This window comes from Melanerpes formicivorus, unplaced genomic scaffold, assembly GCF_026170545.1.
Source record: "Melanerpes formicivorus ecotype bairdi unplaced genomic scaffold, bMelFor1.0.p_v2 SCAF_17, whole genome shotgun sequence".
Lineage (NCBI taxonomy): Eukaryota > Metazoa > Chordata > Aves > Piciformes > Picidae > Melanerpes > Melanerpes formicivorus.
This window is the reverse complement of record NW_027142369.1, coordinates 10,820,368-10,847,301: the sequence shown is the minus strand read 5'-3', so window position 1 is coordinate 10,847,301 and position 26,934 is coordinate 10,820,368. Positions and strand designations below refer to the sequence as shown.

General features: G+C 39.3%; 1 protein-coding gene across 2 annotated transcripts in view; it reads right to left on the bottom strand.

The window, feature by feature from the left end:
* Nucleotides 1-26,934, bottom strand: part of KCNH5 (potassium voltage-gated channel subfamily H member 5) — a 157,166-nt gene that overhangs the window by 85,003 nt on the left and 45,229 nt on the right. For both annotated transcript variants that reach the window (XM_068148930.1, XM_068148928.1), the window contains exons 6-7: nucleotides 23,531-23,923; nucleotides 7,985-8,414 (exon numbers count right to left, since the gene is read on the bottom strand). In XM_068148930.1, coding sequence (XP_068005031.1) covers nucleotides 7,985-8,414; nucleotides 23,531-23,923 — 823 coding nt within the window. The remainder of the gene's footprint in view (nucleotides 1-7,984; nucleotides 8,415-23,530; nucleotides 23,924-26,934) is intronic.

Sequence of the window (26,934 nt, the reverse complement as noted above, 5' to 3'; positions counted from 1 at the left end):
GTTAATGCAAGCTGAGTTTGCAGCCTTTCCAGGATGTGTGTTTGTGCAGATGAGCAGGAGGGAAGCAGTTGTATACAAAAGACCTAATTTGGAAACATATTCGTGCCCTCCTCTCAGTAGCCTTGATCATGGCAGTTTTGTCAAACCATGTAGTACAACACAGAAGGCCATGGAGAAGTGAGAGGTTGCTTCATCTCTCCCTGACAATAACCAACCTGATAATAACATGCATGTGATCCTTTCAGGAGCTGCAGGTTGTCATCCAACTCTCCAAGCCACTTCACACTGATTGCTGTAGAAATATCTCACACCCCACCCAGCAAACAGAGTTTGAGGGTTGCATCTCCATGTAACTGAAGCAATTAGGAACTCAATAGCAAAGCCTGCTCTTGTTCAATGAAATTTGAACACAATCCAGATTTTAAGAAACTATAAGGAGTAGATAAAAAATTAGCACAAGTCCTCTGCTGAAGAGGTCAAAACACTTCGACACTGTCCCACACCACATCCTGGTCTCCAAACTGGTGACACATGGGTTTGATTGGTGGACCACTAGATGGATAAGGAACTGGCTTGATGGTCGCACCCAAAGAGTGGCTGTCAATGGCTCCATGTCCCAGTGGAGGCCAGTGACAAGTGGAGTCCCTCAGGGATCAGTCCTGGGACCTGTCTTATTTAACATCTTTGTGGGGGACATGGACAGTGGCATTGAGTGCACCCTCAGCAAGTTTGCTGATGACACCAAGCTGTGTGGTGCAGCAGACACGCTGGAGGGAAGGGAGGCCATCCAGAGGGACCTTGACAGGCTGGAGAGGTGGGCACAGGCCAACCTCATGAAGTTCAATAAGAGCAAGTGCAGGGTCCTGCATCTGGGTCGAGGCAATCCCAGGCACAAATACAGGCTGGGCAGGGACTGGCTGGAGGGTAGCCCTGAGGAGAGAGACTTGGGGGTGCTGGTGGACAAAAAGCTCAACATGAGCTCTCAGTGTGCACTTGCAGCCCGCAAAGCCAATCAGATCCTGGGCTGCATCAGGAGAAGTGTGGCTAGCAGGTCGAGGGAGGTGATCCTCCCCCTCTACTCAGCCCTGGTGAGACCCCACCTGGAGTACTGTGTCCAGTTCTGGAGCCCCTATTACAAGAGGGATGTGGAGGTGCTGGAACGTGTCCAGAGAAGGGCCACGAGGATGATCAGAGGGCTGGAGCACCTCTCCTGTGAGGACAGACTGAGGGAGTTGGGGCTGTTCAGTCTGCAGAAGAGAAGGCTCCGAGGAGACCTAATTGTCGCCTTCCAGTATCTGAAGGGGGCCTACAGGAAGGCTGGGGAAGGACTTCTCAGGATATCAGGTAGTGATAGGACTAGGGGGAATGGAATGAAGCTGGAGGTGGGGAGATTCAGGCTAGATGTGAGGAGGAGGTTCTTCACCATGAGAGTGGTGAAACCCTGGAATGGGTTGTCCAGGGAGGTGGTCGAGGCCCCGTCCCTGGGGGTGTTTAAGAGCAGGCTGGATGAGGCTCTGTCCAGCCTGATCTAGTGTGGGGTGTCCCTGCCCATGGCAGGGGGGTTGGAACTAGATGATCCTTGTGGTCCCTTCCAACCCTGAATGAAACTATGAAACTATGAAACTATGAAAACTATGAAAACCTTCTGCAGCTCCTGGACAGGCAGTGCAAAGCTGTGCCTTGCCCATATGCCAAATTCCTGCAGGAAAAGAAAATGCCACAGAACTGACTCTTGTAAGAGACTCAGGGCAGAGTTGGATTTCAACCACAGCTAAACACACAAGCCTATAAATTCCTAGAAATGTAAAGCCTTCTCACATTACTAGCTACTGCTGTAAAAAACTACTATTTAATCTACATTACTAGTAGTGATTTTTGCTAAGAGGTGCTATCTTGCACATACATTTTCCTTGGAATCAAAAATTAAATCCTATGGACTCTTGGGATTGCTTGTCTGGAAGTCTGCCAGACAAGTGCTTTCCTACAATTACACACTGTTGTGTCAGTGCGTGGGCTTAGCCACTGCTTAACAAATTTACTAGATAAACCTCCATGATTCATACAAACAGCACTCAAGTGGCTAACTATCATATATTGGCAGGGAAGTGACTAATATTACTTGAACAATTAAATAACCCACTTGAATAATTAATTAGGTTTTGGCAGATCAGTGGAGAGATAACTGACAGCCCATGGCAGTCCATGTCACAACTCCAAAACAAGTGCTGAGGAAAAGAAAGGGAGGATGCCATGAGCAACCAGAAGCTTTCAGCATCATTGGCCCATTGCTCAATACTGGAGATTTTAGAACCAGAGGTGGTTCAGATTAGAGCATCTCACCCAATCTCAGCAAAATTAAAAGTGAGCAGCATATTAATATATATATGCTCCCCTTCATCAATCCCTGAACAATAACAACCTGGGGTCAAGTGACAGTAATCATATCTGTTTCCTTTTCCAATTTGCAGATCAACATCCTGGGTATTTTTAAGATTAATATAAGAAGTCAGCATTTGAAGCCATGAAATTAGAAACTTGAGTTTTGGAGAGAGATCTCTAGAAATTGCTCCAATAGCTGGCAGAAATGACAAGTTTTTCCAGACTAATTTGTTCAGATTTATCCTGTACAATTGCCACAATAAATTCTTCTGCTTATACACAAAATTCATAAACCTGTCTGCACCATAATTTAAAACCAGCTATTGAAAAATAATACCTCCTCCACACCCACCTCCCCATAAATCTGGAAGCAAATAGAAGCCAAAGCAAGCTATATATAGGCAATGTAAGTATCTCCCTAAAGCAAGAAAAACAAGATACCCTTTCTGAAGTCTTCTCAGGACTCATAGAAGACTTGAGAGATTCTTCTGGGACTTCCACATTCTGAGAAATGGGGAAGTATTCAATATCCATTGACATTCCTGCCTTCAATATCTTGTTCTGACCTTCCCTAGCAGCAAGGATCATCAGAGCATTTCAGTGACTAGTAGAATATATTGGATTTCTGTTATTGCTTAGATAAAGTATGCACTGGGTTGAGCCCACTGAGGTGAACAAATAAACTCATGTAAATGCTGTATTTGTGGGGCTAGATTGACTCCACCATCTGCTCTATGTCATTCAGATCAGTTCCATTGTTGCACATGGACAGGGGCAAACTGATTGCTCTCAGTTACACAAGATGCATGCAGAAGTGTATCAGAGACCTTCTGAGCCGCGAGATGGGAAACTGGCCATTTTTTTCTCCCAGCACAGGAGAGAAGGCATATGGCAGTACATAGACTCTTGTAATTTAAACATTCACCCTTGTTTCTTTTGACAGCTTTTGACACTGTTTCCCACAGTAGAATCTGTCTGCTTGTGGCTTGGAAGGGCATATACTTTGCCTGGTAAAAAAGTGGCTGGCTGGCCCCAACTACTTGTGGTGAATGGAGTTAAATTTGCCAGTTGGCAGCCAGTCACAAGTGATATTCTCCAGGGCTCAGTACTGAGGGAGGTTAGTTTTATTTAATATCTTTATCAATGATCTGGATGAAAGCACTGAGTAGATCCTCGGTAAATTTGCAAATGACACCAAGTAAGGTGGGTGTGTTGATCTGCTTGGAGGCTTTACAGGGGGATCTGGACAGTCTGGATCAATGGGCCAAGGCCAGTGGTATGAGGTTCAACAAGGCCAAATGCCAAGTTCTGCACTTTGATCCCACCAACCCCATGCAGGCTTCAGGCTAGGTGGCTGGAAAGCTTCCCAGCAGAAAAGGACTGGGAGGTGTTGGTTGACAGCTGGCTGAATATGAACAAGCAGAATCCTGGCTTGTAGCAGAAATAGCGTGGCCAGCAGGAGTAGGGAAGTGATTGTCCGCTTGCACTCAGCACTGGTGAGGCTGCACATCAAATGCTGGGTTCACTTTTGGGCCCCTCACTGTGAGAAGGACATAAAGGTGCTGGAGTCTATCCAAAGAAGGAAAACAAAGCTGGCAAAGGATCTAGAGAGCAAGTCTTATGAGGAGCAGCTGAATGAACTGTGGTTGTTTAGCCTGGAGTAAAGGAGGCTCAGAGGAAACCTTATCATTCTCCACAACTACCTGAAAGAAGGTCATAGTGAGGTGGGTGTTGGTCTCTTCTCTCAAATAACAAGTGATAGAACAGGAAATAGACTCAAATTGCACCAGGGGAGGTTTAAATTGGATATCAGCAAACACCTCCCACGAGAAGGGTTGTCCAGCAAAGAAGTGGTAGAGTCACCATGCCTAGAGGTATTTAAAAACCATGTAGATATGATTCTTAGAGTCATGGTTTAGTGGTGACATAGCAGTGTTGGTTTAACAGTTGGACTTTATCTTAAAGATCTCTTCCAAACAAAATGATTCTATGATTCTTCAGAAAACCTCATTTCTCCTGAATTCTGCAAGCTGTTTCACCCTGCCATGCTGCCACATTCCCAAAAATGCCTTTTCCCTTTTACAGACATTCTGCTCACTGAAGTCCTGGCTGTGCTGAGTTGCAAGGTAGTAATAGTATAAAACCAAAAAGTGTCTTTCTGGTTTCTCTCTTAATACATCCCTTTTTGTGAAAGGCAGAAACCCAGTTAGTTTTACATTTAGATCTACAGCTGTCCTGTAGAAGCCTAAAAACTGCTTGTGGACTTAGCTAGAGGAACATGCAGCAGCAGAGCTGAGCTTCTTGCTAGAGACTGAGATAATGGGAAATTTACAAGAAAGGTCCTTCCTGAATATGATTCCTGGTCCATTCAAAGCATATGTATGACAGATCTACCTACTTGTTCTGCTCTGTGCATAAAAGGGATGAAATGACCTGTGTATCAACACAAAAGGAGCTATAAAAATCAGATTTTCAATGCACATTCAGGAACTCTAGGCAGCAAATGAAGAATAGGTATTTAAACAAAAACCCGTGTAAAAACCTTGTTCTCTCGTCACAGGATGCTTTGTATTTGCTATTTTTAGCTTTTCAAGTGTTGAGAAAAAAATATTGCTGAACAGCACTGGACACCAAGCAAAAGCAAGTAAGGCAAAAAAGAAATTGGAAGTAAACTTCACAAGATGAGGTTAAGTTATTCAAAGCTCTCTTTCCTACAAGATAGGTGATTTATTTCAGTCTAAAGATCCCACCCAATTCTGTCCTCAGTGAACAATCAAGTGACAAACTGCCAATCAAACTGAAAAGCTTCCCCATTCATCTGGGTTTCCCCCACCACTGCCCCACACTGAGCAATGCTTTATCAGCAGCTACAGAATCTTAATTTGGCTATTTTTAACAAGTACATCATTTTGCAATCCTGCCCACCAGGAGGATTTGCAAATCTCTCCAAATACTCCTCCCAGGTCCTGATAACTTTGCCAGCCTGAATAGGAAACTTTGGGCTTGCAGAACAAGTCGCTACTAGCTGACAGAGCAGGGAAGATTTCCTTTCATATCTGCAGTTTGCATGAGCAGGCAGCTGCGATTGTGATGGAATTACTATCTCTGATTCCAGTGCTAAGTCTAAGACACTCGTTTGGCACAGTTTGTTAGAAAAGAAGCTGCCAATATCAACTATTGGTATTAGCAAACTTCTTCAGGAAATCCACCAAAGGTATTTCACAGTCTCTCTCTGTTTATGACAGGAGTCGGTTCAGGGATCAGAGTTTTTTACTGATTGAACTGTAATTGAATTTTGCTGAATGTTTATCTCAAAACACTGCTTAAAAGGAAAATTAATTTTAAAAATATCCTTAAAAAACAACTTGAATGATTTTCACTTCTTAGTTACACCTTTTCTTGGGGCCAAATCCTTTTCCCAAGCTCACTGGTCACTTTGCCTGAGATACTGTGTTTTTAATCTGCTATTTTTTGTGCCTTGCTATCCCACTTTGGTGTTCAGACTGTTGTGTTTTCAGCAGCTGGCACTGCAAGGCACATGTATAGAATACTGCAGGTCTGATCTCTTTAGAGGAATATCGCAAGCATGACCAGCATCTTCTTGGAAGCTGACATATTTTCTGACCAGTATCTAGATTTCAGGAGCAGTCCTTATACTCATGTGCATGAGTTGAAAGTCTTAATACTTTCACTGATGTGTCTGCAAAATATTCAACTATTGGATCACAACTGAAGCATTTTTATATTTACAAATAACTTAAAAAGGAAAGTTTATTCTGTCTGTGGCCTTCCTGCATGCCACAATGCTTTTCACCCCACTCACAAGAGAAGCCACATTTATTTTGATGGCATTATTTTTATGCAATAAGCAATTTAACTGTCTTTCTGCCATGCTTCTCCACATTTAGATTCTACTTTTGGCTTTGCCCAAAAGACTATAAACCTACTTATGGTTTTCTAACCACTAAGCTTACAGTAACCACTAATATGTACCTTTAATAATGCTTTAATAATTCCTTAGGTCACACTTATGAAAACTGTTAAACCAGTGGCATGTGCATAGATTACCATAAATGTCAACTTTGACACTGCTCTGTACGTTTCAGAGATTAAAACGCAAGAGTACAATCCACCTAGAACAAATACTAAGCAAGTACATTTCCTTTTCACTTACTGAGACCGTGTATGTATTTTGTTATTATTACTATTATTCATTATGGTTTTGTGTATCTCACCCCACCCTGCTTAGTTCTGTGGGCTCTTATCTCTTTCACCACAGCTGCTTAACTTCTGTGGGACTCTCTCCATCAGGGCAACAATTCCCCAGAAAAGACAAGGGAAGTAAACATTATAATATTTTAAATGTTCCATATACACTTTCTTCTCCAAATCCCCAGTCTTCTGTAAATACCACAAAGCAGTTTCAACACATGGCTAAACAGCACCTATAGGTTTTCTATGGCATACTTGGAATAGCTCATTAATGCTCTAGCTTGGAGATTTGTTTTTTTATGACTTCGAAATATTTTGAAACACGTCAACCCACCATGTAAAGATGCTGTTCAGCAGAAATTTCATTGCACCACACTGCAAGTAGAGTCCAAAAACCACAACCTCTCTCTTTAAAAAGCATTCAAAAAATCTCCAAACAAATGGCTTTAATCTTCTACAGATCTATAAAGACTGTAGCAAGAAAACTTCCTTTTTATAGTTCAGTATTTCTCTGAGATAATCTTAAAGTGTTAGCTGAGATAATTACAGAGAGATTATGTAGATCTTATTTTCAAAAGGCTTTGTTTGCTCTGTTGTTGCCTAATTGCTTACTGCTTGTACAAAGCTCAGGAATAGAAAGCATCAGAGAAATACCCAGAATTATTTATTTAACACCAAAATAATTCTCCAAAATGATATTAACATTTTCAGCAGTCTCATTACATTTAGAAGATTTCTGTTAACCTGGAGAGCTGCTCGGTTATCTAACCTTGGCAGCACATGAAATGAGAAGTGTGCCTTACCACTATTGTTCTTAGACTATCTCAGCAGAGCTGCAAAACAGCAGGAAGCAGAGAAAAGGTGCAATATAGTGTGTTATTATTCCCTTCACTTCTAGCTTTGCTGGGGACAAAGGTCACCACATTCCAGAGAGAAAAACAGGACTTTCCAGTGAAACCATACCATAAAGTACACAATAACTTTATAGCATAATCAAATGTTTTGAGATTTGGCTAAAACAAATTAAAACATTTCCAAGACTGTGCAAGTCAGTCAGACTAACTGAATCTGAATATGCATTGTAACTATTGACCAAATCCCACCCAAGACCATTCAAACGTGATTGAATCCAATAATAAAGCATCCAATACTAAAGTATCACGAAGAGTATGTGAATTCAATACAGTACTGCCACGAGGCACTCTTATGTACTGTCTCTCAAGCAATTTAAAAGCTACAGCAATTACACAACCTCAGTTCCTGCTTTCAATAATTCCAAGTTCATTTCATGACTGTTTAAAGGTACTTCAGTCTTTTTAGGATGTCAAGAAACCTCACAACAAATATGCTTTGCAACTATCGTACTTACAGAATAAAATAAAATTCTACTTACAGCCAACCATCATCATGGCCACTGAAAAAATCTTCTCTCCATCAGTGGTTGGTGCAATGTTTCCAAATCCTATTGTTGTAAGGCTTGTCATGGTAAAGTAGAGAGAGGATATGTACAAGGAGTCTTTACTAGGTCCTCCTTCCCACTGCCCTGAGCCAGTGGTGTTGTAACGATATGGTGTCCCAATACTCAGTGCCAACTGGTAGAGCCAGCTATCTGTTTTGATTGTATTAGTGATTTCATCTATAACTTCATAGTCCCCGATGCTGTACCATATGCAGGCTAGCCAGTGGGCCACCAGTCCAAATACACACACCAACAGAACCAGGACAGCAGCACCATATTCCAGATAATGGTCCAACTTCCTGGCAACGCGACCAAGTCGTAGAAGACGCACCACTTTTAAGGAACTGAAGAGACTACTGATCCCCTAGAAAAGAATAAAAATCATTATTTCATCTGAAATATCCTGCTGGTTAACACAGAAGGCTGTACAGCAATTCCCATGTCTGCTTTAAATCTTTTTATACAGGATCAAACTCTCCTCCCTCTGAAGTACTTCTGTCCTCATCCAAGACAATCAAGTTTGGCACTCATTAGGTGGATAAATTACTTTATTCAAGCTCAGTCCTTCCAAGTAACAGAAGAGTTCTGAGGAATTCAAAGTGAAAATTGGCATGTTTATCACAAAAAGAAATGATTTGATACTTTGTCAGCTTGAAGTAAACAGGAGACTCTGTTTTGACCTCAATGAGGTCAACTGTGGTGGAAGAGCATTCATAAATGGAAGTACACCATCCAAATAGACTCTTGCATCTTCTCAGAGAATAATATTCAGTTAAATCCAAGCAGAGGAGTGCTATTCTGGCCAAAACAGGGGTCCACCTACTTCAACAGCCCTCATCACTAAGGGATGCTCAAGAGAAATGTCAGAAAGTAATTGTAATTAATGGGTAACCACAAAGAAATCTGCCTCTTGTTCCTCTCTTCCACCAGAGAGTAACTGGGTAACTTCCTCTAGTCTACAGTCTCCACCCCATATTATCCTGCACCAGAGCTAATATAACTCTGGTTATATTGTTATTTATAAGAAGTTTCACTGCCTGAATGTGGAACTAACAACTGTGGGTACACTACCTTTCTGTGTTGAGGGTACTACAGACCACAAAGCACTGGCAAGACCACACGCCTTTGCATATAGGGTTAATTTCCTTTCCAATCAATATTGCATATATTTTCCTAAAGCCAGTATTTGTGCAGTGTTTTGTGGTTGGTTTGTTTTTTTTTTCATACAAGATAAATGAAGTACAAATAAATGGAAGTGCAAATATTTGGAGAAAAGCAGCACAGGAACCATCAAAAATTTAACAGAAACATCAGAGAGGGAACAAATGATGTGCATGTCCTCCTCGATGCACAAATGGTTTGCAATGTATTTGAATAGAATTTATAGATGCAGGTGAAGAAAAATGTTTGTGATCTATTGGAATCCCATGATATACCTAACTTGTGCATTAAATTGATTAGTGCCTCAAAATAGAAGGTTTGTAAAGGAAGGTTTCTGATATAAAACATTCCAAAACTGAAGACATTTAATTTAAAGTAGAAATTAAGACATAGAAAGCAATGAGGCAAACATTCCCAGTTACTGTGCCAAGATTAAATTGCCCTTTTCTATGCATCATTATTGAATCAGTCTAGTCAAAACACTGGCTAATTATATTATCAAACAGTAAAATACTGGAGTTTGTGGAGTTTTCCATTAAAAAAACACATTAATCTCTTCTGCACCTCTGTTTCTTTTCACAACTAATGTTTGAAGGGTAACATATATCTGATATTTCTAGATGTAATCTGTTTAACAACATTCTTGTATGCTTTTCAAATCCTGTTGGAATTTGTTTCAGGTCCCCAAATCCATAATAAATTGAAGCTCTGTATTTGCATTCAGGCTCTCATGATGACTAATACCATGGAGGGTAGTGGAATTTTCCCATTTTGATTTCTGTATTTTGCATTTTCACAAGACACAGATTCAGTTTATAGGTCTTCTTTCCATCCAAACTACTTATTTGCTTTGGGATATATGTCTGTGAGGCACACTGAACAGCCAACCCACCCAATAACCTGAGAAGTCGCTTACAATGGTCATTATACAATGGATTGGGGCCAATGGACTACTGAATGACAGTCACACCCCACACAACCAATACCTACATTAGAAAAGAAAACTACAGAGCAGCTTAATAGCATATTTCACAAAAGTAAACAGCGTGTTTCAGTGAATTCACCCCAGTTCTCAAAGTTTACAACTCGCTGTGAGGGAGAAAACAGCAGTGTCAGATCAGGTCCTGTTGTGATGGCCAGTGAGATACACATTATTTCCATTTGATTTAAAGAGTCATTGCTCATTACCAACATTGAGTTAGTGTCAGAGTTCTGGAACCTAAAGTGGAGAGTCTCCTTTTTGCACCCAGTTGTTTAAGTTCATCCCAGTAGTAAGGCTTACACTGCACTTTCTGCTGCACAAAGGCAAACCAAGAGTCAACCACTGATCAGGAGTGTCTGACATCTGTATTACATCTCCATCCTCCGGCCATATTATATCTTCTCTCTTTAAGTTACATAGACAGTTTAGCAGTTGTACAACCATACAAAAAATACAGTATTTATTTCAAAATCTGGGCAAAATTTTCCTAAGTACAGATAAAGCATATTATTTCCAAAGAGGAATTAATTTAAGTACATTTCACTGTAAGTTTAAAAGCCAGTTCAGTCTGACCACTACTTTAAGGGGGAGAAAATCAGAGAGATATTTATTGACTATTCACATTTCATGTCTAATCTTGCAAAATATGAAGACAATATTGGAAGCTTTAAACATTGAACACTACCTTGGAAGGAACACATAAGCACTTACTAAATGCATGATGCATCACACTGTTTAAATACTGGGAATTGGGTCAAGCTGGTATCTTTATATTTTAAAAAGATCACCTGGTGATAAAATGCACAATTGTTAACACTAAAAGCTCTGCCTGAGATTCAGCAGCGATTACTTTAGTGGAAATTATGTGAAAGACTAACTGCCTTGAATGATGTTTGAGCTATTATGAAATTGAGTGTCATACACTCAGCTGACGTCTGGCTGTCTTTAATTTTCTTTTTCTTTAAACTGTATTTATGCTCCACAATGAATATTCTGGAAACCCTTCTACAAAAGGATGAACACCTGTTCTAACTGGAGTAACCTCAGCATTCAAACAGAGAAGTGATTAGAAATGTTGAACGGAGCATGTAATCCTGTTTTGCATTAGCATCGTGCAAATAATGCAGTTCTGATACTGAAAATCTAACCTTCTTGGAGGAGCATTTGTCACTCTGTTGCCTTATTTAGTCATTTGGCCAACTGACTGTAATACCTGCTGTGTTCTCTAGGAACATCTTAACAGATTATGAAGCATCTATTTCTGTCCCTTGAGGTTTTGACTAATGTATCTGATTATGTCTTAATCATTCAGCTTGTTCATCTTTGGTCATTTCAGCTGTAGAAATCTATTAACTGGAAAACCACCTACTCCAGAAATGCATTTTGTGAGTCAAGTTTGGAAGCAAATTCCTATCTGATACACATCATTGACTTAAGTGTTAAGAATATGAGTCACAGGAGACTTTCCCTGTGATTTCTAAGGCCATTGGATCAGGAGAGGACACAAGCAATAGCTATGAACCAGCTTTTTGGTATCACTATTTGTATTGAGTAGACAGCTGAAGCCACCACAAAGGATGTAGACAATGTCGAATTTATCCAGAAAGACATTTTTGAGGAACTTTCTCAAACTGTGGAATTAAATTAACTACTCATGATTAAACAAAGCTGAAGTTTATTGACATAAATGCCTTGCAAAATCTATGTTCTCATATTCTCTCAATATACTAAGAAAGGAAACTCAGTGAGATTGTGGAGGCACAGCCGATGACAGCACTCAGTATGAAATGCGGAGAGATTACTCCTTCCTATTAAGCTTACCTGAAACTTGCCATTTCAGGTCCTCTATGTTACCACATTGTCAAATTTCAGTATCACAGGATGAAAGAAGTGTCTAAGCCAAGTGTCTCTATCTGGCTAAACTCTTCTGACCACAAGGCTGAGAAAAATGCTGCCTGTAGTTGTGATACAATTGCAATATGTGGCGTGGGAACAGATCCCTTCACCCCCAGCTAGAACACAGAGCTAAATTCTCTTGCACATAATGAATCCCTGATAATCCAGGCAATAGGACGGATGCGGTTGTCAAAGTCATGTCATACAGGGGTCAAGAGCTAAACACGCAATAAGATAAAGGGAATATTGTCACCAAAGGAAAATGAAGGTTAACAAGTACAGGAAATCATCCAAGTTAGTATGAGTGTCAGAGGTGTCATCCTAAACCAGGAGAGAGAGGAGTCTGTTCTGCACCAAAGGGAAAACAGAAGAGCAGAGCTGCATTTTTGTAGAAGACTTAAAAGATTCAAGCTGGTTACTTGCTAATCTAATAGATCCTTTTCTGCAGTAGGAAATTATTGCATAAATGTTTAACAAAGTAAAATAAAAACAAATCTAGCAATTAGTTTCTACCATCTAAATATACTAAAATCTGCTTAAACCTCAAAATTAAACCCCAGTATTCTGAAATGGCAAGTTCATCCATAATTTCTATTTTTTTTTTTCTTCTATGAGGGAACAATGTGTTTTTACCTCTAGGCACTTTTTCAATTAGATTTCACTCCATGATTTTTTATTTATTCATTGTTAGCTGTGGGCACGTACACAACAGCAACAACAAAAAAGAAACCAACCACCCATAAACTTGCATTTTAAATGTGTTCTAAATCTGAAATCTTCCCAGCTCTGAAAATGGGGATTGGTACTGCATCATTTAACAGAAAACACAGTCTCATAAAAGGTCAGAGGGGAAAAAAAGAAGAGCTTTTCACTGTGTTTTGATGTTCAGCACATTGTGGTATTGAAGAATTCACGGAATGGCCAAGAACCAGAGCCGAGACCCTTCCTATCACTAGGGCATGTTGGCGTGGCAGTCAAAGATGTGACTGCAGTATACACAGGTCTTCTTAAACCAGATTTAAAATTATATGCTTATAGTTGTTAGATGCAAACAATTATGGCAACCTGCATTCAGTAGAATTAGCCATTAAAGTGATCAAATCCTCAGAAGAGTTTGTCACCCAGGCTGAGCTCTGCATATGTGCAAGGGCAAAATGGTTTCATTTAAACTGATCTTGAGCCTGCTCAAGCCACAGCCATGCCATGACTGGGGTGGGATTCATCTCACATAATGCTGCAACCTTACAGCCAACCAGACTATGTGAATCGTCCAGCTGTCCTCCCTGGTGAGTGAGGAGAGGTATGTCAGAAGAGTGATTCACCCAATCCATCTCAGACAGCCAGGGATAGGATGAATCACCTCCTGGAGCTGTCTTTCTCCTCTCCCACTGAATACAAAGAAGCTGAATTCTATCACTTACACAGCTTATTCAAGGAGAAATTAAACCTATCCTTAGAAATCTGGAAAGCCCAGATCTGGGCAGCATCCAAACCTGTATTATGTTATTATAGAGATAGATATCACAGAGCACTGCCTGACAATGTGAGAGTCTCACAATGAGACTTATCTTTCTCAATATGAGCTTGGAGAATAAATGCTATTAATAACAGTAGGCAGAGATTTTCTGCAGATGTAATAGCATGCTTATTTCTTTACTGACTAGCCAATTATTCTACAGAAAGTGATGCTAAACTACATTTGGTCCTGCAAAAGTCCCTATTGGCTTGAAGAAGGAATTAAATTAGTTGATTAAAAAAATGAACAACCGAAAAGAAAACTGAATTGGGTTCTTGATTTCAATAATACAGTCAATAATAAACACTAGTATATTGAACTATAGACAATAAGTGAAGATAACTTGGATTGTGAGAGATAGCAGCAGAGGACATGTGGAATGTCCTTACCTGAAAAGGCATAACATATCCAGAGGTTGTATTTCAAAGAAGGGATATTTTGTAAAGCTGGTCATAAGTTCTAAATTTGCAAATAATCATCAAAAAGAAGAAAACTGAAGCATAGAACTGACAATATATGAGAAACAAAAATTGGATCAACAGAAAGCTACATCTTAGAAGGCAAAGGTGAAGGGAGAGTTGCCAAATGTGAGGTTGAACTTTTCCTTATAAAGAATATTAAAACAAATACCCAAAGATTCTTTGCAATCATAAATGAATGAAAGAACAACAGAAGTGATCAAACTGCAATGAAGTAAAAATAATCCAGGCTTGGATTAAATTAATTTTTAGCTTTAGTTTTCAAAGAGGATGTTTTCCAGAAACTCTAGTGCATCAAGAGGAAAGAAGATTCATTACCTCAGAAAAGTGTCAAGAGAAAGTAATTTGAAACATTGAGATAAATCAAAATGCAAACAATGCAGCAATAGGTTTGCTAAGCTTAGGTTGACTGGGATCTAACCAAGTTTTCCTGAAAGTTTCCTCTGATAACAGCCCCCATTTTCAAAATAAAAGAAATGCAGTATTGCAGTAACATAAGGGGTGAAATTATTAGGAAACAGAGAAAACAGGGACCATAACTGGGATTGTAAACTGATTGAGGAACTTGTGAAATGGATGACAAAATGTTGATGCACCACCAGCAGACGACACTCTCTGTGCAAATAACTGGGTGGGAATAAAGGAAAAGGTGATAAAACTTAAAAATACAGAATCTCAAAGCATCCATTACAGGGCAAAATGACCAAAAAAAATCTACAACTACGAAGACCTTTATCTAAAGATTACTGATAAAATGAAATATTTGGGTATATGGATTAATCCCACAGTGACTCAGAGCAACCAGTGGATTGCACTCACAGAAGAGGTTAATCCACTTCCAGGAAAGATCATCTGGGTGTTTCCACTGTCAAACAGAAACACCAAAACCCAAAGTTGAATTCTCTACCTGGATTACTATGTGCAGATCTGCCCCAAAGAGATGTATTCAGACTTAACTCTATGCAGAGAGACAGCTGGAATGGCCCAAAAAAAAAAAAAAAAACAAAAAACAAAAAACAAAAAAAAAAAAAAAGGGGGGGGGGGTAATATTTCATAAATGAGGTTATTAGACAAGATCAGTTTGCTTAGATTAAGGAAAAAAGACATGTTTACACAGGGGGAGAGAGGGATGACTGTTCTTTCTAAGCACATCAGGGAGATAAACATAAGGAAAGGAAAAGAAATACGTAACCAAGGAGGTTGGCACAGGGACAAATGTACAGACTGCAAATTAAGACAGATTTGCAAACACCAAGAGGTAGGGTGGATTTTGACTAGATTATGGGAACAATGATACAGTGAACCTGCCCACCAAAGACAATGTCTCAGTTACTCAAAAGGTCACTGCAAGTTTTACCTCTGTTATTTTTTTCTGCTTTTGTTTTTGTCCTTTGAAAGGCTGAAGTGAGGCAAATACAATTTCAAGGGGAGGATGCATCTCAGTCTAAGCTATTCCATGGAGTGGTCTGCATCTGAGCTGATCACACAAGCACATTGTTACTCCCAATGGTGAAAAATAGGCATTTTAGGGCAGTGTGACCCCTCAGACTTATTTTGGAGTCACATCTTAGAACATGAAGAACCAGACCATGAATGTGCCTGTATCTCCTTGTGGACTATGCCTGGCTGTGTGTTTCATCAGAAGAATCCCGTGCTTAGTACATTTTGATATGCAGTCCAAATATGTTATTTAATGAAGCATGGGAAAAACTTTCATTACCTTTCCCTCACCAGAAGTAATTCTGCACAAAAGAAATTTCACTCAAATCACTTAGCTGATTCTGTAAAGGCATAGCTCAACATTTAGTATTGAAGAAGTCAAAAAGGCACCATTTTCATAAACCTTAGGCAATGTTCACTGAGCAGTTGTTACATGATGGTAACAAAATGTAAAAGAAAACAAATCGCCTACAGGTTTTGGAAACAACTGAAATGGTGAGTCTTGCCAGCGCAAGTGGGTGAGCCTGCAGACACATACCCAGAAGGTACTATTGTGTGCAGGGCAGGAGTATCCAGGAGGACTTACAGGCTGTTTGAAATTTAACCAGCAAATCATTCCCAAAAGAAAATTTTGAGCTTAGCTACTTAAATAGAACTTAGCTCTAAAATCCCTGGTTAGCGCCTTAACACTTCTTTGCTGTCGTTAATGTTGAAATAAATCTTCCAACGTATCTCAAAAACTCTTCTTAGCTAAACAATTAATGTAACAAAGTAGCATCATTACAAATCAAAATGATGGAATAAGAACAATAAGAAAGCAATATTTCTGATTCACAACCAGTTTAAGAAATTACATTCAATTATGTAAATCCACATGGAGCAAGGGGCTTTGCTTCTACACAAACTGCTGAGACCCTGGGTCCAGAGAGAAGCAGTGCCCACTTAATACTTGACCCTGCACCGCTGGTAGCAATGGGAGCAGTAACTGCAGTGAGCACAAAATTGAGTCCTTACAGCAAAATGAAAGAAAGCACCACTAAATTTATTGCTTGAGATTTATCTCTTTTTCCAGGTGGATGAAGGAGCTTTTCTTTCTTTCCCCCATCCTCCCAACACAAATATCAATAGACTATAGCATTATAAATAAAATTCTAGTGTACTGTTTATGGCACAACTATACAATGCAGTAAATTTCAAACAGTAAATAACTGAGGTTATATAAAGCAGGGTGAATTAAAAATATTTCTCCTAGATTAAAGTTAAGGGGGATACGGCCTCTTATACTATATATTTGTTAGTGCATCAGTGTGTCCAAACAGGCTAAAAAAACAAAGGATGATACCATAAAATTTGATATAGTTGGAGGATGAAACGGGAGGGAGGGGAAAGTGCGTCACATCATTTGGGACAGTTTCTGAGCAGCATGTTGAACTTAGTTGATAGCATAATGCTAGCAACAAATGACAAATTTCCTACACTGACACAGGAATAAAATCGGAATAAATATCTGGAGACAGCAACCTTATCTGCAATATTTCTGCAAGTACTTCTGGAGCTACACAGATTCCTGACACTAACGGAGAAAAATACCAACCCAGTCTTGAACAAAATACTCAAACCACCTTGCAAGGCTGTCTCGAAGTAAAACTTTGCTAAATTCTGATACTAGCCATGCAGATAGTTACTCCAGGGTTGCACCTTGTCACTATTTTGTGCAGCACAACTGCCTATCCTTAACCCTGTGACTCTTTTCCTCCCATTGATGCCTGTATGCAACAATCTCAGCAATGTGGATTTGTGCTACTCCCATCAGAATTATTTCAGAGAGTATCTTACTGGATTATTTCATTTTCCCCATTTGCTTTGTAAGCCTTCCTCTCCTCTGAGAGCAAAGGGATCACACAGGATTCAAAGATTCTCCTCCACACACAATTTGCTCCAGTTGGACTCTGCATCACTTAATACAAATCTGACTATAGATTTGATTTAAATGGCTTGTACCCAACATATACAGCACATAAAAAATAAAAATTAAAAAAAAAAAAAGGAAAAAGACCACTGAGATACATATTTCCAGTTCAGCATGCCATAATCCACATCAGAGTGGTGCAGCACAAGGCTAGCATTTCACATCAATCTTGTGGGATGCCCTCCCACCACTCCCAGTATCGAATCCAGTTCAGGCCCTTTCTTTCACATCACATTGACATTCATGAGTCTTCAGAGGGGAATAACCAGAAATACCCCAGACTTCATATAGTATTAGAAAAGCTGGTAATTGGACAGTGACAGAACTCAAACAAAACCCTAGCTTGAGTAAAAGCTAAAGAGATGTGGTGCAATCCTGAACTAAGTGCTCTAGGGGTGACAAAGGTGAGTAAGTGACAAGGGAAAATATCGTTGACCATCTACACAACATATGCCTAAAGCGGATACCTTTATATTTGGACATCATAACCAAGCCTTCGTACTGGTATATTGCTGATTTCTGCAACCTACAGCAAGATGACAGCATTCTTCTTATTTAATTGCCTTCCAACTACATAACAAAGGGGGAAATGCCAGGTCCCAGGCTTACTGCATCTGTTGTTACGTTGCTAGGCATTCTCGTCATAGTTTAACACATGGCTGCAGCAGGGATTTAGTTCTGGGAATTATATTTTCTATGTCAGCCACCTAGATTTAAGAAGAGTAACTAGCTATAGACTTGATTTCAGAGCCAAAGCCACATTCTTGAACCATACCAATTTATCTTCACCTTGCATATTCCACTCAGACTGGGGTCCATAAATTCTACTTTATATATCCCCTTAAAGGGAACATTTGCAGTAAAGCACTGAAGATATGAACATGGCTAAACTATTGTTGCATTAGTTTTTATTTGCCTTCAATTTACAGATGTTGCTATTTTAGTTGCTGCTAATTGCAGCAATGCAAAGAAGTTTCTGCCACTGCTGAAATAGATCGATAAGGGTAATTAAAAGATTACAGTTGCAAGGTTTCCATCCCTTAGTATGTCCTGCACAGATCACTAAATATTAAAGGTCATTGGGTTATGTAGTCTTACATTATTAAACAACAGACATAGAACTTCAGATTTTCAGGCCATTAAAATTTCTCTGCTTTCACTTCCAGCCATTGGCTCATGAATAATAATTTTTCCAGAAAGGATGTTCTTCTATATAACTAATTTGAAAACCATCTATTTGCCCACCATGCTGGTATCCAGCCCCATTCTTTATAACGTGTGCCATGTCACTCACAGGCCATGTTTCTAGCAGAGATGAGATCAAGCTTTTAGGTTTTGTCTCATTACAAATTCAGAAATTCATGAATCTCAGTGAACATTCTCAGAAAAGAACAAAACAAAACAAAAAACCTTAAGAAACAAGCAAAACAACCAAAACCAAAAACCACACCCAAAGCCAAACAAATAAACAAAAAAACCCAAACAAACAACAACAAAAAGCCCCACAAGACAAACCCAGTATTTTTCCAAACAGCAAAGGCTTATTTTAAGCCATATTTAACACCCGTAGTATTTTTCATTTGTCTAAAAACTTGTTCATCCACCTAGTCCTGGGAATATTTATTCTATATACTTATTTACAGAGACTCAAATGCAGCCCTCAGCAACACTCTATCATAGAATCATAGAATGGTAGGGGTTGGAAGGGAACTCTGAATATCACCGAGTCCAACTCCTCTGCCAAAGCAGCCTCACCTAAGGCAGGTCACACAGAAACACATCCAAATCAGTCTTGAAAGTCTCTAAGTATACTCCACAATTTCTCTGGGCAGCCTGTTTTAGTGCTCCATCACCCTTGCAGTAAAGAAATTTTTCCTCATGATGAGGTGGAACTTCCTGTGTTTGCATTTGTATCCATTGTCCCTTGCCCAATCACAGGATTAGCACCTTCTTGACAACAACCCTGGGGACAAGGGCCAAACATCTGCACAACATCCTGGTTTCCCTGGACTATAAATCCATGTATTTGCCTCGTAGAGTTGTAGCATGGTTTGACCACATCTGAACAAGTACTGTAAACCCACCTGCTGACAATTTCAGCATAATGTGACTCGAACAATTGTGCCCTGTATGGAATTGACAGTTACTCATTCTTAAAAAAACCTTTTGGTAGCCCAAACTGACAGTGATCGGGTATTTATATCTCTCTAGTAGGTAGAACATATATAAAGGCTAAGCCTCAAGGTAACATAATTCTGTAGCTTCAAAAGTAGGGAGGCATGATTTTGAAAACATGAGCAATGGTGCAGACACCAATGGAATGAGTTGTTACATGCAAATAAGTACTCAGGGAGAAAATCAGAATCATTTCATGTAACTCCAAGACAAAAATCTAACATTCAGTTGCTACATGCTTCACAGCCTAGTAACAATAGGAATTTCATGTAGGCAAAATCTTTGGATCCAAACACGACATTCTCCATTACTCCAAATGTTTTTCTTTGTGGTTTTGTTTGTCTGTCTTATTTTATTTAAAATAAGAAATGGACTCACAGACATGAACTTTTGAACTACAAAAAAAGTAAAAATCAATGTAGTTTCAGAGATTCACAGCACATACCCTTCACCCTTGTTCCTACCTTGAAAATTGTCTGGGTGCCTCAGTATGTCTTATAGTGACCCTTCTCACACTTCTGTATATGAAAGGTTTTCTCTATGGCTTTTATTTAGCCACAATGTATTTTGGTGCAAGTAATGTTTCCCAATTAGAAAATAGCATGCATTTTTTTCTGATTTCTAGGACTATCATCCTACCAATTTTCTTAAATAAAGCATGTATCCCACTAAGATTCCACTTTCCTCTCTCTTAGCTCATTTTTCTCCAGCCTATTTTACCTTGTTTTTCTACCCTTTCACTACCACTTAGCCACTTAATTTCTCATCCATTACGTCAATTTAGATCACTCTGTGATGTGGCAAGGTATCTCTCTCTCTCGCTCATTATCGTACTTTCCCCTTTCCTTGTCATACATCCAAATCCCCAGGTGCAGACTGTAACAGCCCAGGTCTGTAATTCCAGACATGGAAACCTACACCTCTAATTCTGCCTCAAATCATCTTAATCTCCCCCAGTTCTCAATTTTTGTGTCATAATCCTTTTCATCATCTTCTTCTACTTAGGCTCTACATCCACTCGACAACTAAATTACTTTGATTTGCAATCATGTTTGTCTCAGGTATGAATTTCACTACACTTCAACCTTGGCCTAATGTTGTCCATGATGGAAATGACACTGTTCCTATTTTGGCCAAGACCAATTGCATTTGAAAAACTCCAACTCTCAGAAAGAAAACTCACATTTCCTTGTTTTAATCTTTCAATTCACCTTCTTAACTCTGACATTATAAAACAGCACCCAGATGCATAAGGCATCTTATACAATGAATCAACAGCCTCTGCATCAGAACCCTCAAGCACCTATATCACATATAATTGTCTGCATCTACAATGGAGAGACACAAACCTAACCTTCCTTGGCCATTTCCTTTTTTATGCATGAGACACCTGCTCATAAGGAGGAAAAGAAACTGCCTGGAGTGTGTCGCCCTCCTACTCACCAAGTCCCTTAACAACTAAAAGAAGTGTGTTTGATGCCTTACATGGGAAAATGAGGGATGGAAGCGAGACACACAAAGGAAGTCATCTTTCACTCAGCTGACTTTACAACTGCTCATTCTGATTTGGGTTCATCCTTCATCACCATCCCAAGAACTCCAAGACCATCAGGACTTGCCCCCAAGGTCTTTACTTTGAAGCTCTGATTTTCTGTTAACTTGCTCTGAAATGCCACAATCACCAACTTTTACACTACAGACTAACACCCTTTTCCAACACTCAGAGCCAAGATAAAGACCTAAAATCTACCAGAGTCAAGAGATACTCTCTCGTACTTGCCTTAAGGAGGAAACACTCACCTTATAAGGATAAATACTTTCCTTTTAATCAATAAGAATATTTCTTCCAAATTAAGCGTATTGATTTACTTATTTTTTACCTATCAGCAGTTTTTGAGCACACTGCTGCTAGTGGGCCAAAAAGTTAAATCCCTGAAAAGAAGTACCCATTAAAATAAATGTTAAAAGCATAACGATGATAAGGAACGTTAAAAACTACAAGCACCCAGAGCACATTAACCAGCTCAAAGGCTTAAATGTCAAAAATGAAGACCCTTCTTTTTTTTTTTTAATAATAAAAATCTCACCTGAAAGAGAAAGAAAACTAAAAAAAATAAACCCAACAAGGAAAGACTGACTGTTTACATACCTGTCTTCAAAAATCACTTCATGTCTTTTCAGGCACTAGGGAAAACTGGAGTTGGAGGGGTTTGAAACCACGTACACAAGCACTTAGACTCCAATGTCTGCTGCAGGCTCCAGGGCCAGCATGCCATTTCATGGGAAAGAACTGTTACTACTGGTTCTCTTATGGAAAGGATTTGATGTTTCATTTGTTTGAAGGTAAATCATAGTAGTTCTATGATTGCTGGAGATCATGATACCTTATTAATATTATTATTATATTTTGGTTAAAGTTTGCCAATAGAAGAGAGACTCATTTTATAATGCACTTTGCCAATGATTCTCTTCACTATCACAAAAATTGCAGATGATTTATTTCCCATCTTTTTGTTAGAGAAAAAGGTCAAGCTCATCATTTAAATATGTACTGCTTGGGCACAGAAGTTTTCTCTTTATTTTCATATTAAAGCATGAAAATCTGGAGATAATGCCACATTTTTATAAAAAAAAAACCCAGGTTCCTCTCAGTCTGAAACTGGTTATCTTATAAAGCTGTATTATATTTACAACCTTGATAATAGCACCTCCTTAGATAGCCTGACTGTACAACCTGCTTCCAGACGGGCAGCCCTCATATGATCTTGAATTTAAGCTGCAAGTATTATCGCTTCTGTCATATTTGCTATAAATAAAATGGAACAATGTCAAAAGATGCTACTCAGCACAGAGACAGGGATAGAATCTTAAAGGAGCCCTACAAAAAGCAGCACTGAAGTCCACAATAAAAAATAAGAATGTAGATTTTATATAGTGAGGAGATGTAACCGCACAATTTCAGAATTAAAAACAAAAACAATGAAGCTGCAACAAAAAAAAACCACTCAATGGTGCTCTAAGAAAAGACTGATAAAATGTTAAAAAATTAAAATATGCTTATGCCTCTAAAGATAAAAGGCTCTAGAGAAAAGTTAAAACAAGCCCTCATGCTATCAGAGCTGCATTTTAATACTGAGTTTTCTCTACAGTGACTTGTGCGTGCACTACTTCCTGTAGTTACTGCTTGTTTTCTCTATTATCTTAAGCTGCAAGCTCAATTTTGTTAATGCTAATACATTTTGCAGTTAAAAAGCTTTAATTCATCATCCATTTAAGATATTTATGTTTTCCTTCCTCAAACAGCAGTAGCTCAAGAGCTGTTCCCAAAATATGCAAAAATCAGACATTTTTAAAAACATCACACAAAAAATCCTGAAAACTACAGCATGACTCAAAAAGTAATCCCCGGGAAGGATTTTAAAAACACTCATTCAGAGGCATCCTCTACTTTTGTGTAAGTCAGTGGCAAATTTACCACCAAATGCAACCACAGCAGATACAGAGCTTTATTTACATCAAGCTGTATTATTGTGCCTTGCAATGGATTAAGACTACTTCAGCTCAGGCAAGCACTGAGCTGAAAAGGGAGGCTGTGGCAGGGGGGCATCCCAGCTGGTCCAGGCCATTTTGATACAGTACTTTTAGTTGACAATCAAATGATTCTAAAACCCACATCCATTAAGGTACACATCCACACATGGTTGTTAGCAAATCATTAAGATTTCTCTTTCCCAATATGGGAATGCCATGTAGGTAAACCCCAGTGGTTTAAGGCCATCCACAGTGCTTCAGTTGCCCTTTATCAATGCCATATGCCTGGGAGCATGCTCCTAAACAATTCCTAATTAAAACAATCACTTACCTCATCTACATTCTCAAAGGCATTGATGATGTCATATGGTAAACAGGACAGAAGATCAATCACAAACCATGTTTTCAGGTAGTTCATCCTTATGAGTTTGGGATCAGATATAACTTCTCCACCTGGGCCAACAAAGGTTGTATGAAAGTTCAAAACAATGTCAACCAGAAAAATAACATCCACAACACTGTCCAGCACAAGCCAGGCAATGTTGTTCTGTTTTGTCTTGAAGGAGACATTATATGGAACCATAATTGCTGTGTAGAAGGTTAGAATTAAGATGACCCAGTCCCAAGTAGTCTTAAAAGCACAATAGTGTAGTATAATGTGTGGCGGAGTTTTTGGAGCTTCTTGCTTGTACTGAGGAAGAATATCAGATCCCAGCTGGAGAACCTGCAAAAGACAGAAAAGCAAGTGTTACTGTTTTCAATTAATGTGATCCATTAAGGGGTCTTTATGGATTTCTGTAAGGAGCAGCACAAAGATGAAACTGTGTTCACTGGACACTGCAAGTCACCCCACAGGTTCTAAATTGTCTGATTTATTAAGAATGTGTGGAGGTATGTATCACTTGCTGAATGGGACCAGTCTAGCATCTAAGGACATTCATGCCAAAAGGGAGGTCTTTGAAGATGGACTGAGAGGAAATCAACTCAATAACAAGAGCAGAGGGGCTCCATAAACAAGTTGTGCCTACAGGAGTTCATGTTCTGCAGTTATGAACGTGACTATTAATATTTGTGTTCCAAGAGTGATCCTCCATTCCTGACCCCTTTTTTATACCATTGTTGAGACAGAACAATACCCCATCAAACATAAATGAGACTTCAGCCTAGCCATCTGATCTCCTTCTAAAATCAAGCACCGTGTACACGATTTCTGCCCTAACACCCTGAAAATATCATACTTCCTTTTCCCTGTCTTCAAAAGTTGCTGCCCTTACAAGACAAATATCACTAATAGGTTATCTTTTATTTCTCGTCATTAATTTTCTTTTCTTTTTAGCATGTGACTATAATCTCCTGCATGTGCACTTCAGTAAAATGTGGAACTGGAAACACTGCAAAGGAACCTAGCCAACTTCACTTAAGACATTCCTTCCAGCTAATCTAATTACCTCTTATCTCAGTCCAACACTAGAAACAAAAGCACAACGGAATAAACAACGTGGTAATATACCAAGCTGCCAGATGAACGTATATTTTGGAACTAACAGCACCTTTTACATTTGGGGATCTCAAGTCTGTATGGGGTAAAAACCATTCCAGAAACTTTAAAACTTATTTCAGCCCTACATCTGTCCCATACTGGACGCGATGCACCATATACACAGGGACAGTTGGCTTGTAAATAGCAGTCCCATGTGTGCAAAAATGATTGAATGCCGGATGCTTCCCCTATGAAGAGAAGGAAATGGCTCCCAATAAATAGCACAACAACCAAGTGTATGAATTCAAGTACCATAGATATGGATTCTCCATTAATTCTTTGCAGTATTTTTTAAGATGAGAGAGTTGTTACTGAGATCAGACAGTACAATTCCGGCTATACTAAAAATCTGTTCTTCAGAATCACCAACGACGACAACAGCAACCTCCTTACTCTGTTGGAGTATATGACTCCCCAACATGTCAATCTGCCCCAATGTCAGGCTGTAAACTGACAGGATGCTTCTGCCTACCTGTTCCCTCCAGGAAATCTGGGCTTCTCCCTTTGCCAGTAGCCTCATATCACACCACCTTCAACGTAACACAAGACCATGTATTGAGCTCCAGATGAACAGCAATGCACACCAAGAAGTGTGGTCCCAATGGCACTTGTCAGAGACCCTCAAAGATGCCAACCCCCTGGTAAGAACATTGAAAATATCAACCTCCAGGTGTCCCTTCACTAGGACAAGACTCACTAACAGCACTCCTATAACCACTTAAAGTTCAGCTGGCACACTGAACTTGCTGATAGAGCCACAGATCCTATGCTGGAAAAAAAGCTATGATCGATACAGTCATTTTGTTCACAGCAGTGTTTGTGCAAACCCACAAAACTTCTTTTCATGACAGAATTGTCCCCTGCATTTAACACACCATTTTGTCTTTGACTCATAGTCTAGTCATTATCTCCAGTTATCTCTTTGGACTCATCTGTGGTCATCACTTTACTGTCATGATAAATCAGGACTGGGACTTCTTTTCTTGCTTTCTCCAAACCTATTTGTTCCCTGCCTTATTCACTGGGGCAGGAGCTGGATACTGCCTCATTGCAGCTGGAATAATAAGATACTTAGGGCTCACGTCAAATGCAATGAACACATGCTTGATAGTTCCCTATGCCTCTGGTGGTGGAGTATTTAGGAGACCTCATGATACTGTAAAAGCATAATTATTATTCTTAACATAATATCATGCTGAGCTTGACATGGTGAGTGGGTGGCAAGTGGCTGTGGAGACCACTGAACTATAGTGATTATTTCTTTCACGCTGCATGAATTTTTAATTTTAAACCACTAAAGAATACACAATATCTTGTTAGTCAGCTGTATTCATCACAGACTTTCTGAATTATTCTTGTATACAACTAATGAAAAAACCACAATATCATAGAATGCCAGAAAATACCTGATAACTGTTAAGCCTAATATAGATGGACAGTATGTTCTGCAAGGAATGAGCTGTGCTGATAATGCTCCTCCTGAGGCCCAGAAAATGGGGCCTGTACAGTGATGGTGTACCTTCACTAAGCCTGCATTCTTCACAGTATTTTGCCTAGAAAGTAGCTCTAAATGACTTGTAAGACACTGTTCAAACAACCTGTTCCTGAGTACAACCTTCTCTCTTGCACAACATTCTCCTATTGCCTGATCTAAATCTTCCTTGCTGTGACTTAATGCCATTACTCTTCTGTCCTGTTGTTCTGTCCTGGTGAACAATTTCTTCCCTCATTCTATGCAACTGCTTTACACTTATTTGAAGATTGTTACCACACCTTCTCCAGTCTTCTTTTCTTTAGTCTAAACCAGTAATTGATATAACTGGATTTACAGAACACTGAAATAACATTAATTAGAAAAGCAAGAGGTGAGTAACTAAGCAGTTATCCAAGCTATTGGTATGGGACAATTCAAGGCAAAACATCACACTACCGACACTTGAAAACTGTGGGTTTCATTCTGATTTATAGTAGAGTTTTTATTATCAAAGTCCACTAAAAGCAGAAAGGGAATAAAACCACTCCAAACATTTAAAGCTGTTACTAGTTCTTAGCATCAAATCCTAGACAAGTTCTCTGGCACAAGGCGGCTAGGGCTGTTATTTTCAGTAGCTCATATATTTTCACCATATATTTTTGACCAGTATATTTTTCATTCCCAGTGGACATGAAGACAAAAGCAGTACCTCCATTTCACC